At 32.4% G+C, this 13,812-nt stretch overlaps 1 protein-coding gene across 1 annotated transcript; it reads right to left on the bottom strand.

Annotated features, from left to right (window-relative positions):
- Positions 1-4,474: 4,474 nt before the first annotated feature.
- Positions 4,475-7,504, bottom strand: LOC131037875 (receptor-like protein 33). The gene has a single exon (XM_057970110.2). The coding sequence runs from the start codon at positions 7,502-7,504 to the stop codon at positions 4,475-4,477; it is 3,030 nt and encodes a 1,009-aa protein (XP_057826093.2).
- Between the last annotated feature and the right edge of the window lie 6,308 nt (positions 7,505-13,812).

Raw genomic sequence — 13,812 nt, forward strand, 5'->3', positions numbered from 1 at the left:
TATTCACCTCCTTTTATAGAGGGCTTTGGTGTCAATGTTACCGATGCTCCCTTTTCCCTTTACTCGTTACATTTGGAGGCTTCTTGTGCACCGAGTCATGGGAAGGTTGCTTGTCTTCCTTCGTAGGGACAATGCTCAGATTTTTGACTGACCTAGTGCCTCGTTTCTTTGTCTGCAGGGTATAAAATCTCCGTCTGGTGTTGCCCCGCCTTGACGAGTCGTCCTTTTCTCCCTTCTTGTTTCTAACATTCTTGGAGAAAGGGGTGTGTATCCTTTAGTGGTAGACTCTTAGGTGGGTTTCTTCTTTCTTGATCCTATTGAGGTGGATGGTGGAGATAGCTCTGCTCTTTGGTTTTTTTACTAGATCTTTTGTTAAGTATTGTTGGTTCTAAATTTATGGAGGTGGTTTTTTTTTTTAAGAAATGTTTGGTTGGTCTACTTTTTCAAGAGGATGTCTTTTCCTCTTGGTGTGCAACTTTGATTCTAGTCTATTGAGTTGGACTATGGTTCTTTGGAGGGGGACCATGTAGATTATTTAGAGGTTTTTGCTCCCCTTACTTTAAAGGTGGCTCCAAGTGTAGTTTATGTTGGGGATTTCTTCAGCTACCCTAGCTTGTTTTTCCTTTCTCTTTTGATCTTTACCAATAGCTAGTTCTCTTCCTTGTTGTTTATGGTAACTCTTTTGTTCCTTTCCATGTATGGCAATTTTTTAGTCTATGGTGGACCCACTAGCAAAAGGTTTTGGGAAGCCTTTCAAAACCCACCGATTGTTTTTTCTTTCCTTGGTTGTGTCTGTCACATTTTAAGGGGTTCTTTTTAGATGACGGTTCAGAGTTCATTCCTAAACCTCTTAGGTCTGAGAATGCAAATCTTGCTCAAAGCTAGGTCCCCCTTTTCTTGCTGATTCGTCGCTCCGATTTGCTTGTCTTTAAAAAAAGAGTGTAAAAAAGAGTCTTGTCTTTTGTTGGGGTTTGGTGGTCTCATTGCTTGTGAGATCCCTCTTTTTCACCTATTGGACTATTATATAAAAGGTTTGGGTCGTTTCTTAATTTATCTAATCAGAACATTGCTTACATGAACTAGAGTCCCCTCCTAAGGTTTTTCCTTCATTAAGGCTTTTTACATATGTACCTTTTGATTACTTCTTCATATTTTCACATCTTGTTAGGCTCTATATTCTTTACTCTATTGCACTTCAAAGCTATACATTTATTTAAATATTTATAGCTCATTGATAAATCTTATCTTTTACTTACCCTAACCACCTTGACTTTGGTCTTTGGTGTTTGCATTTCACAATATTTTTATATATTATTAGTGATCAATTTTCTAATTTTAACCAACACGTCAATCATTTGTTCAAGTCATCTAGATCAAATTTATCCTTTATGGTTTTAAGATTCATTTTCTTGCTAAAGTCTCTTTGCTCTCATCCTCTTTTATGAACGAGTGCTTGTTTGAATCCCCAAATGGCTCAATCTATTGAGAATGGTGTCTCTAATTATGCTTTGACGAGTAATATTTTAACCTTATTATCAAGAATGAAAATGAAGAATATGTACATGATGAACATATGGACTAACAAGAGCTTGTTAGATCAATTAATGTTGAAAAACTTATGCCATTAATGGATATGATTCACAACTTGTTTTTCAACAAATCATTTCTGTAAGAGATATTGCAATTAATTTGTGCGAAGATTGTTTTCTCTTGTTCTTTGACCCTCAAAATGGTCTACCTTCTAAATATACCTTCCCCACCATATTCAAACCTCACAAGAATATTTTTGTATCACACTCCTTATGAATCCATTATAATTCCACATATCAGTTTCATCACTCCTACACCTACTTTTTGTAAAGATCCCCATCTCTTGGATCATTAATGCAATATTACTAAATGCACTTATATAATTAATAGCTTGCAATTGATGCTTATATTATGCATGACATCTTGAACAATTATTTATCATAATTTTATGTAATTTTCTTTTACCAAAATATGTTCTTCCTTCTATAAATATTCAATTTGCTAACTTGTATCTTTATAACACCATACCTACCTATATAGAATTACAATTCATGAATAGACCACCTATACACTAACATCTTAATTTTGAAATTAACAAAATAATAAATATTTGTTACTTATTATTGTGATTCTTATTAACAAGATGAAGTATTATGAACCAAAAGTTTAATTCTATGATATGATAAACTTTTTTTTGGTCGATAATCACTTATGACTGGAGCTTTGGACCAGTGGGGCCACAATGGAATACCCCGTCCCCAAGATCATGTCGAGGCATTAACACCTCCTTGACATCCTGTTCTCGAAAGCTTTCTCTGCCTCCACTTTGTTTCTTGTCTTGCCTCCTCTCCTCCATCGCCCTGTCTTCTCCTTTATTCCGTCTCCTCTCTTGCCTCCTCTCCTCCACCACCCCATCTCCTCCACTCTGTCTCCTCTCTTGCCTCGTTTCTTCCATCACCCCATCTCATCCACTATTTCTCCTCTCGTGTCTCCTCTACTCCATCACCCCATCTCCTCTTCCGCTTCTCCTCCATAGTCCTTTTCCTCGCTCGCCATCTAGCTTAAGTCATCTTCCTCCATCTTCCTCAAATCTCACACCATTTTTTCGTCTCCATCTATTGATAACCATCATCTGTTCTAATACCTTCATATTTTCATCTATCTTCGATCACCGTTGGCTCTATTATACCCTCATCTCATGGTATTGATGATGACATAATCATCGTTGTCAATCAAGACAGACCTCCAATTATGTCATTCATCCTTACTTCTAACACCAAGCTCGTCTAGGTGAAATTTTGAACTTGAAACCATAGTATTAACACTACTTGCAACTTACTGCTGCACTACAGGGTCAACCCCATGATATCATAAATTCTCATTATAATATATTTTCTGACAAAATTATTTGGACTATACAACCAAGGTTCAATGTTCATTTCATGATATAGGATGATAAAACAAACATATACCATAATAATATTGACTCTTTTATGCTTAGCCAAAAAAAAATAGTTAAAGTTAACCTCTTTGGTTGTTAGTGCGTTATTTATTTATGCGTTTATTATTATCCAAGCTTTATTATACACATAAGTTAAGCTAGATTAGGTAGATGTGTTAGAGAATGGTGTTTATTTAGATATTATACTTGATCTAGATAAAATTTATTAGAACCTAACTAATTTTTTTTATCCTTAGGCTATTAAATACTTGAAATAGTTTATAAAGTTTATCTTTATAAATAAATAGCTAATTTATTAACTAAATATATATACAATGAAAGGTTGTGATCTATTCACCTATCCCTTAGATTGTTTTACATATATGAAATGTCAAAGCATATTACACTAAGTGAATATGTAAGTGGGGCATCGTGGAGAGAAGTGGAGAGGGAGACTATTGTGTTATCCAGGTTCTTGATATATTTGTTTTATACAAATAGTATTGTAAGTTCAATAATTAATAAGTTTTTTTTAGTGAGTTATTTAATTCTAAAGGATTTTCATGATCCTAGTTTTAATTTGAAGTTAAAGTCAACTAGACTGTATTAATCATTTTTATAGATTAACTAAAATATTTGTAAAAAATAATGTCTATGATTATAAGGTAAATTTTAAACTTCTCAGCATTTATAAATTTTATGAATATTATGAAAAAATATATATTTTAGATTTATTTGAACATTTATTTTTATTCATAAATTTTAAGAATGTGATTAAATTTTCATTTTGAAACACATTTGGACATTCTTCATTTTTTTTTCAAATAATAATCCAAACTCATGCCATGGAATATTTCTTATAACTACCAATCCACCACTTTATTTTCTTCCCTAAATTGATATCACGTTAATTTTTTTTTTTTAAATGAAGTACTATAATTAACCATTTTACAACTACTATGATGGAAGATAAAACATGTTCAATATTGATAAAATCCAATCACATTTACTTAAATATGAAAATTATTTTCACCCAAGGATGTAACTGATTTCCATGTGTATTACTGGAATTCACAAGTATGTGGAAGATTTAATAACTAATTATACAAGTTAATTGAGCTCGATCTTATTCACCTTCTTTTATACAACAGTTTTTTAATGAAATTATTCTTTGGACTTACTAAAAATCTATGCATGTGTGAACAATAATAATAGTTTTTAGAACAGGTGAATGGTCATGTGATGAATTTCTATTTGGAAATCTCAATTAAGATAAGAAACACATTCAAAATAGACAACTGAATTTAGTTTTTAATTTTTATATATTTAATTTCATGCTATACATGGAGGTACTATGATCTACTATTTAAATCAACATTTATATCAATAATAATAAAATAAATATACATCCACTACACAACCTTCATAGAGAATGGGATTGGAGGAACTCTATTAGGGAAAAGGGAAAGGGAAGGGGAAGGAGAACATAATACAAATACTTTATTAAAAGACTTTTTCTCGAATAGTTTGATCAAGAATGACAATAATGCCATCCATGACCTTGAAACATCTTGTTCTACATTTTTTGTTGAAACATAATACTCCAACAACAATTGAAAACCCAAATCCAAAGCTCAATCCAATTCCAACCTCCCACCATACATGTTCCTCCCACTCTTGTTCACTTACATCTTCATCATAAATGTTGTTGGAAGAGGGAGAAGAAGAACAACTTATGTTGATTTGAAGACCACAAAGATGTCCATTATTTGAAAATGATCTTTCATCAAATGTTAACCACTGAGCTCCTTGCGGTATTCTGCCTGAAAAACTATTACAAGATATGTTCAAAAAACTCAAAAATGTGAGAGATTGTAGTTCTGTAGGAATATTTCCAATAAGATTATTCCATGAAAGATCAAGTGACTCCAATTGCACAAGCTTTCCAAAAGAAGTAGGAATTTTTCCATTTAGATGATTTCTTGACAAATTGAGAATCCTTAGACCGATGAGGAATCCGATGTCCTTAGGAATATCACCTGAGAAGTTGTTATTTGAGAGATCAAGACATCGAACCAATGCCAATGATCTCACATATTCTAGAAAGAACCCTTTGTTGTTTATTTCCATTTTATCTAAATACGGTATTGAGCTTGAATTTGAGTATTGAAGGAAGGCTTCTACACTTTGTGTTTGATTTGTCATTGCTCTCAAGTTTCTTAAGCTACTTGGAATAGCTCCAGATAAATCATTATTTGACAAAATCAAAACTTGAAGATTTTCTAGTTTTGTCAACTCTAATGGTATTTCACCTTTGAATTTATTAGATCTCAACACCAAAATTCGAAGGCCAATTAACTTCCCTATCCAATTTGGGATGGTTCCCTGCATGTGATTATATCCCAAATCTAGAATCTCCAAAGAAGTACAATTTTTTAGTGATGGTGGAATTGACCCTTGTAGCTTGTTACTTCCCAATTTCAATGTTTCAAGACAAACCATGCTCTTAATCTCACCTTCCAAATGATTATTTTCTAGATTTAACACCTTTAGTGTTGATGAACAATTCCCAAAACTTGCAAAAATATTACCTGTGAGCTTGTTGTTTGAGACATCTAGAACCTCCAAGTGATGCCCTTCACAAATAAAATGTGGAAATGAACCCCTTATATTATTATTTGCAAGTGAGTAATAATTGAGCTGACTTTGGCCATGTTTGCCAATGCTTGCTGGAATGATGCCATCAAATTGATTCTCAGACAAGTCCGAGAATTCAACATTAAGATGAGGTAAAAAAACATTCCCTTGTAACTTATTTTTATGTAAGTCAACAATTGGAGCACCAAACTTACTGAATTTAGATGACAAAGGCCTTCCTCCAAATTGATTACAAGAGAGATTGAGTGTATAGAATGATGTAAATTCCCACAACCAATCTGGAATGTTTCCACTGAGATAATTGTTAGACAAGTCGAGTACTTCTATTGTATACTGAGTTAATATGAAATTTGGAAAATTGCCATCCATATTACAAGAAATCAAGGACAAATGATAAAGCTGAAATTTGGGGATCCAAGAGCCTTCAACTTTTACTCTCAAGAAATTGTCAGAAAGACTTAAATATTTAAGCTTTGTGAAATTTTCTTGTTGAGAGAGTAAGAAAGTGCCACTGAAAGAGTTGTTTGAGAGATCAAGCCATAGTAAAGACGAGAGATTACCAAAAGTAGATGGCAAGCTTCCATTTAATTGGTTTGACCTGAGCCGAAGCGTTGAAAGCTTTGATAGCCCACATAATGAGCTCCATGGAATGTTGCCTCTTAGTGAGTTTCTGGAAAGGTCCAACCTTTCAAGATGTGACAGTTTTCCAATAAAAGCTGGAAGACTACCTTCGATATTGTTACCAGAAAGATCTAGGGCGGTTAATGAAGACATATTCCCCATAGAATTCGGAATCACTCCTCCCACATTGTTACCAGAAAGATCTAGGGCGGCTAATGAAGACATATTCCCCATAGAATTGGGAATCACTCCTCCCACATCTGAACTTGCAATGGAAAGGGTGCTAAGCTGGAAACCATGTTGCACAATAAAGGAGAGGTTGACTTTGAGACCAGGGTTATAGGACAAGTCAAGGTCCCTCAAATGTGGAAGTCTTAAAACAGCAGCAGGCATGGAACCGTTGAGATTGCAGTCAAGGAGGTGGAGGGAAACCAAAGATGTAAGATTTGAAATCCAAATGGGAAATGGCTGCTGAGTGAAGTAACTACCATCAAGCTCGAGATGGGAGAGTAAGGTGAGGTTTACAAGAGGAGAGAGAAGTGTACCTGGCATATTATACATGGCAAGTGATGTAAGATTGGGAAGAGAAGCAACACACTCTATTACACCAAATGTCAGATTCACATCTTCTAGTCCAAGGTGCTCCAACCCTCGCAAATTTCGAATCCACGAGCCCGAATGCCCCATCTGCAGATGAGAATTGTCAGAGATGTCTAGAAATGTCAAGCTAGACATGTTGCCAATCTCACCTGGAATTGGGCCGCTAAGAGCAAAATTGTCAGAGATGTCCAGATATTTCAAGGCAGACATATTGCCAAGCTCACTTGGAATTAGGCCACCGAGGCCACATCCTTTCAAGCTCAAATGCGTCAATTTGCTGAGGCTCGGAAGATGTGAAGGGAAGGGAAGAGGGGACAAGTCAATCCAAGTGAGGTCGAGGTACTCCAAATGCTGCAGGTGGAACAAAGCAGGGAATATTTGGCTGCTTGAATTCCTAACTCCCAGCCAGAAAGGGTTAAGATCCAGACGAATCACGTGGGCAGTGCGGGTGTGGCAGGTGATTCCGGACCAGGAGCAGCAGTATAATCCCTTCCACGATGCCAACATATAATATGGATCGATCAGCTCATGTTTGATCTGGGTGAGGGCAGATAATTCGTGAGGAGGGCATCCTCCCCATAAGGAGGAGCAGCGACAGGGGTAGGCAAGCGTGGCGAGCAAGAAGAGGAGCGCCCAAACTACTGATTTGGCCATCATGTTGAGAGAGGGGGTGAATATGAATGGTTACTACACAGCATTGCATGAAAATGGGTGAAAGTAGAGGAGTATATATAAGACTTGCAACTTGCCTTCACACAATTTTCGGTCGTGAGCGTGTGGAAGACGAACAGCTATAATTTTCAAAGTCTTTAGCGTGTGGAAGATGAAAAGTTACAATTTTCAAAGTCTTGAGCGTGTGGAAGATGAAAAGTTACAATTTTCAAAGTCTTTAGCGTGTTCGAAGAAAAGTTTTCGGATGATAATCGTCAAAGTCTTATTCATGTGCAACGATAATTTTGATTACCAAAAACAATTTTCCGCCTTAAGTTTTCTTTATGTTTTAAGGAAGATTTATCTTAAGAATTTCCCCTGTTTTACGGAAGATTAATAAGTTCATTTAAAAATTTTACAAGTAGCAATTAATTGTAATTTTGAATATGGAAGAAGGGGAAAAAATAGTAAGATTGAAGAATTATTGATTTAAATTTTTAACAATCTTTTATGTTTATTTATTTTTAATAATTTGTTAAATTTGTGGGGAGATTAATAGATGTGTGAAAAGATATTAAGAATTGACAATTATTGATTTAGATTTTTAACAATTTTCTTTTGAAAAATCCTTTTGAACTATTGATTTAAATTTTTAACAATCCTTCTTTGAAAATTGTTTTGGGGAAACTAAAATTCTCACTCTTAATAATTGTATGAATTAAATGGTTACAACAAGTCTTTTATGGAATAGAGAAAAACAAGACTATTATTCAATAAAGTTGTATTTTTGCAAATTTAATATTCTTAAAGAAAAATGCCCACAAATTTATAAGATTTATATTCTAAAAACACATATCATTGAAATTGTTTAAATTTACTTAAATATTTATTAATATATTAAGAATTGAGATACTCTTTGAAGATTTTTATATACAATTCAAATTGTTTAATATATTACGTGATAATATTTTTTATTTTATTAGTCATACAAATAAAAAATTGAAATTAATAATAATTTTCATGTCAAGAGACATATTACAATGGTAATTGAAAGTGTCAGTACATAAGATCAATTTTTTTGAAGGATAAGGCTAAGGACAATTATAGAATAATAATATAATAATAGTTTACTCTTTAAAGCTATTTTGCTTTTGTAAAGAGTTTGATAGAAATACATATTTTTTGTAATTCTTAATTATCATAATTGTAAAATTATATTATTTTAATTATATTTAGTGAAAATATACATTTTTCTTAGAAACGTAGCCTTAATTTAATTAAAAATCTATATATTTATAATTATAATAATAAATTTAATCTTAAACATAATTATTAATTACTCGTTTAAGATTATATTTATTTAATATTAATAATAACAATCTTAATTATGCTAAAGCCTATATGAAGTGAACCACCTACTTTTTCAAATCAATGGTTCAAATGAAATACTATAGAATTAATCTCAATTGTATTCTCAAACTTATATTCATTTTAAAAAGAAATCTTTTATTTAAAAAATAAAATAAATAAATATTTTAATATTATTAATTAGAAAAAGAATGTGCATAAAAGAAAAAATCTATCTTTTATTATTCGATTTTTTTGATCAAAATATTTTTTAATTTATTATTTCTTTTATTAGGATATTCTGTCTTTTTTATGTTTTAAAAAAAAAAAAATTAAAAAAGAAATTATTAGCTTTATTGTAATTCTTATTCAGCTTAAATTTTTAATATTTTAATTAGTTATGTCTTTTTATGAAATTACAAATAATTAAAAAGTATCAAAATTAATTCAATTTATAATAATTATTTTTATTAAAATTTGAATTATTGTAGAATAATTGTATTTTGAATTAAAATCTTTGTTTCAAGCCTCTATCTTAATTTGATAAGAATATCATTTAATGTTATCTTCTTTATCAGATATTCTATCTTGTTTTTAATTCTAATTCTTCTACATCTTCTTAATTTAAGGATTGATTTTTATTAATTTTAAATTTTGTTTTAGATATTTATGTTTTCGTATATATTACAAAAAATAATAAAATATATTAAAATTAATAATAAAATATATTATAATTAATAAAATATATTACAAAAAGTAATAAAATATATTAACATTAATTTAATTTATATATTTTTATCTTATTAAAATAAATTATTTAATGTAGTATATCATATTTTAATTTCTGTAATAAATAAATGTCAACTTAAAACCTAAATTAAACATTTAGAGCAAGAGAGCAACAGAGAACAAGTAATTTTTCATTACTTGTTTCATGCTAATAATATAAGGATAACATATGTCCTTGGGGAGTTTTGCTAAGGGTAGAATGTCATTTGGTTATTATCTACGCATCTTTATCTCTCTCCCCTTAACTTTCGAGCTATGTCTCTCTCTTTTCCCCTTGTATCCTTCTCACTCTATCTATCTCTCTATTTGTCCCTCTTCGCCCCTCTCTCCCCTTCTCTATATTTTTATATATCTTTCTCCCTCTTTATATTTAGCTTCACGTATCTTTCACTTCCACATACATTCCTTGCTTCTCCTTTCTTATATGTATCTCTATACCTCTCTCACTCACATAGACATACACTCCCTATTTCTCTATCTCTATTTGTATCTTTATCTATATTTCTATCTCTAGTTATTATACACTCATATTCCTTAATATCTCCTTATCTCTCTCTCTATATCCCTCTATACCTCTCCATATATCACTTCCTATATCTTTGTATTTCTATATATCACTTCCTATCTCTATCTATATGTCTATATTCTTCTCTATATGTATCTCTATCTTTTTACCTATCTCTCTCACACTCTTCCCCCTCTTTGTATCCCTATTTATAGCCTTATCTTACCCTCTCTCTCACTCATAACATTAGCTTGTTGGCAATGAAACTTGATTATCTTCTTGATTCAAAGGTTTTATTTAAAGTATGATTAGATACTTTTAAGTGAATGCATAGATGATTTTAAGCTATCACTTTTGCATTGAGAGCTTTGTTGCACAAAAATAATGGCCTACCAATTGGACTCATGCACTACACAAATTTATGCAAAAAATAAAGAATTTTTTTCCTAATCCACCTTCCACATCTCTTTGGCATACCTATTGCACAACAAGGTGTAATTGCTAGTAAAATAATTAATAATAACTTTTTGTTTTTTGTTATCCTCAGGGTATCCCCGTGACTCAGCCCATCGCTCAAACCTAGAACCTTGGCTTGGCCATCAACAACCAAGTTTGGGGCTCAGGAGAGAGGTGAGCTAAGGTGAGACTAGTCCCTGGGGCCGAGTGACAATCAAAACTTGCCACCAAGTGTGCGTGGCATAATAATTCACAGGCCAAGGAGTCAAACCCAAGACCTCGGGGAGCAAACCCAAGACTCAAGCCAACTCCGCTAGCCCGTGGGGGGCACTTTAAAATTGTACAATATAAAGCATTAAAAAATATATTAATTTTAAAATAATAATAATAAATTAGAATTATAAAGAATACATACAATAATTGAATTTATTATATTTGAGAAATTATGTTTCATAATATATTAGTTTCTAATTTTATGAAAATATTATCTTTGGTAGTTTTGTTTTGTTTTTTTTAATTTGAAGTATAGTAAATATTATATACTTATATGTTACCTTTCAAGAGTTTCATGTTAATATGCATTTTAATTTTAATTTTGTTTTCATGATCATAACATGAGACACTTCTCCTTCTTGATATTATTGTAAGTTATGTCTCTTTAATTATTAAAATTATATGAATATGAATAAGGTACCAATTTGTTGCACTATGGTGGTTTGAATCATTGGCCTATTACTCTTATGGTAAATCAAGCATACAAACCTAGAGGAATTTATTTCAAGACGGAAGCTTTTTTGGTATGAGTACCTTGAGTTTGCTAAGTCATTAGAGAGTTGGTGGGGAATTGAATTCAAAGATTGAAAAAAAGTATATTATGTTTAGCAAGCTTAAGGAGGTAAGTAGACAAGTTAGATTGTGGAATCAACATTCTTTTGGGTATCTCTTAAAAAATAAGGATAGTGTGAAATTAGAGCTCAAATAGTTGAGAAGGGAATTGATGATAAAGGCTTCTGTCTTGAGCTTAGAGCTAAGGAGATTAAATTGATCAAAGAAAATGATAGGTTGCTCTACATGGAGGAGATTTTTTTGGTATCAAAAGTCCAATAAATGGCTAAAAGACGGAGACCAGAACACCAATTTTTTCCATATCACCACCAAAGTCAAGCACCAAAAGAATAAAATTTAAAAAATCCTTTTCCCTGAAGGGGATGTATTAGATGATTTGGAGGCCATTTGAAGGGCTAGGAGGGGTTTTTTCAATCCTTGCTTAGTACTACCTTGAAGGATTTCTATTATGTAATGATGAGTTGTTGAGCAACATGCCTTGTGCGATCTAAGAAGAGAAATACATTATTTTGGTAGATCCATTCTCTAGGGATGAAATCAAGAAAGTGGTCTTTTCTATGGGTGCCCAAAAATCCCCTGGTCCAGATGGTTTTCAGATTGATTTTCTTTAAAAAATTTGGAATCTTGTTAGGGAGTATTTTTGGGTTGTGGTAGAGGAATATTGGTTGTGTACTATTTTTAGGCCTTGGAATATGAAATTTCTTGCACTTTGGTAACTTGAAAAGGTTCACATTTTATAATGCATAAGAGTTGTGACTTGTAGTTTGTAAGGAGAGTATGCCTACACATACATTCTATTATTATTTGGTATCTCTAGGATTTAGGTGTAGTGAAACATAATGTTTATTTCACTAGTTTGACCATTGTGTTGTTGATAGACCTTGTTTGTGTCCGAGAGTGATGCAGTGGTTGGTTTGTGTGCGCACTACCAAAAATTAAGAGTGAATATTCCTTGAGATTAGATTGATCCTTAATATGATCTGCATGATATTTTTCTTGTGTGGAATTGTGTGTAAGCTTCTTAGGCTAGACCTATCACATGTTTGATATGGTTGACTTACGGATGAAGTGTAGCATGTATGTCTACTAGAGATTAAGCATAGAAAATATTTAAGAACTACTTAATATATCATATGAAGTGTGTGGCATGTTTCCTTGTATTGATTTCTGTATGGACTAATTAGAACTTGGCTTGCTACATGTTTGGAAAGAAAAGTTGTCTGAGCAACTTGTAAATAATTAATTATGTTTTAGGCCAACTTGTAACTGTAATTGTAATTGAGACACACACACACACACATATATGTGTCCTAGATTCATTTCAAGTGTGTTCTTGTGATGATGAATATGTGCTTTTGAGGATACAAGTTTATATCATGTGAATTGGAGAATGAGACTTAATGTGGTTTGTTGATTTATGTGCGCTTTTATCATAATACCATAAGCTACAAAGGAGAGTATGGAAGCCGATTTGATTAGAGGCAAGTTATATGTTGAAATCATAAAATTATTATTGGCAACAAAAAAAAGAAAAATTGAGAGGGGGGGGGGGTGAATTAGTTTTCACCAAATTAGATCAATTAAGCACAATCTCAGATGTGATCAACTACAACAGAATGAAAGATACGAACAATAACATAAACACACATAACACTAATATTTTTGACGTTGAAAACCTAGTTAAGGGAAAAACCATGGTGGGAACCTACCCACAATAAGATGATACTCTACAGTAGTATGTGAAAATATTAGAATGGGGAATGCACATGCATTTAGGCACATTTCCTAGAGCTCACTGCTCAAATTACAATGACCAAGAAGGCTCCAATCTTCAGGGAAGGTTCACTACCTTACAAAAAGATTTAGACTATAATCCAGAAAGAATGAATTACAAAAATAACATGTGCTAATGCCTGATGTCAATTCCAGTTAAGCTCAAATATATTCCCTTCATGAATCTTTGCTCAACACACCACACTAAAAGATGAATTCACTTGTTCATGCATACACTACTCTCTAACAATGCAGAATCAACACCTATAACACCAAATTACATGAATATTACACCCATTTATACAAACCATCAACCTTGACTACAAGGTCGACCAAACCCATAACACCTAATTACAAAATTACATCACACGATACATAAATCAACCACCAGACCAATACAATGCCATAAACATCATATCATGGACCTAAAACAACTTCTCAAACATGCATCACCACTAGAAATATTGCCATGAAAAACCGCAACAAGTTACACCACCAAGAATATCTCATAACACAAAGAATATCACCGAACCATGAAGATCATCAAAAACTCACACAATAATCGATGCAAAACATCAAGAAAAATAGGAAATGA

This window comes from Cryptomeria japonica, chromosome 3, assembly GCF_030272615.1.
Source record: "Cryptomeria japonica chromosome 3, Sugi_1.0, whole genome shotgun sequence".
Classification (NCBI taxonomy): Eukaryota; Viridiplantae; Streptophyta; class Pinopsida; order Cupressales; family Cupressaceae; genus Cryptomeria; species Cryptomeria japonica.

Excerpts from the sequence above, each read along its gene's own strand:
- LOC131037875 (XM_057970110.2), bottom strand. The coding sequence starts at position 7,504 with ATGGCCAAATCAGTAGTTTGGGCGCTCCTCTTCTTGCTCGCCACGCTT.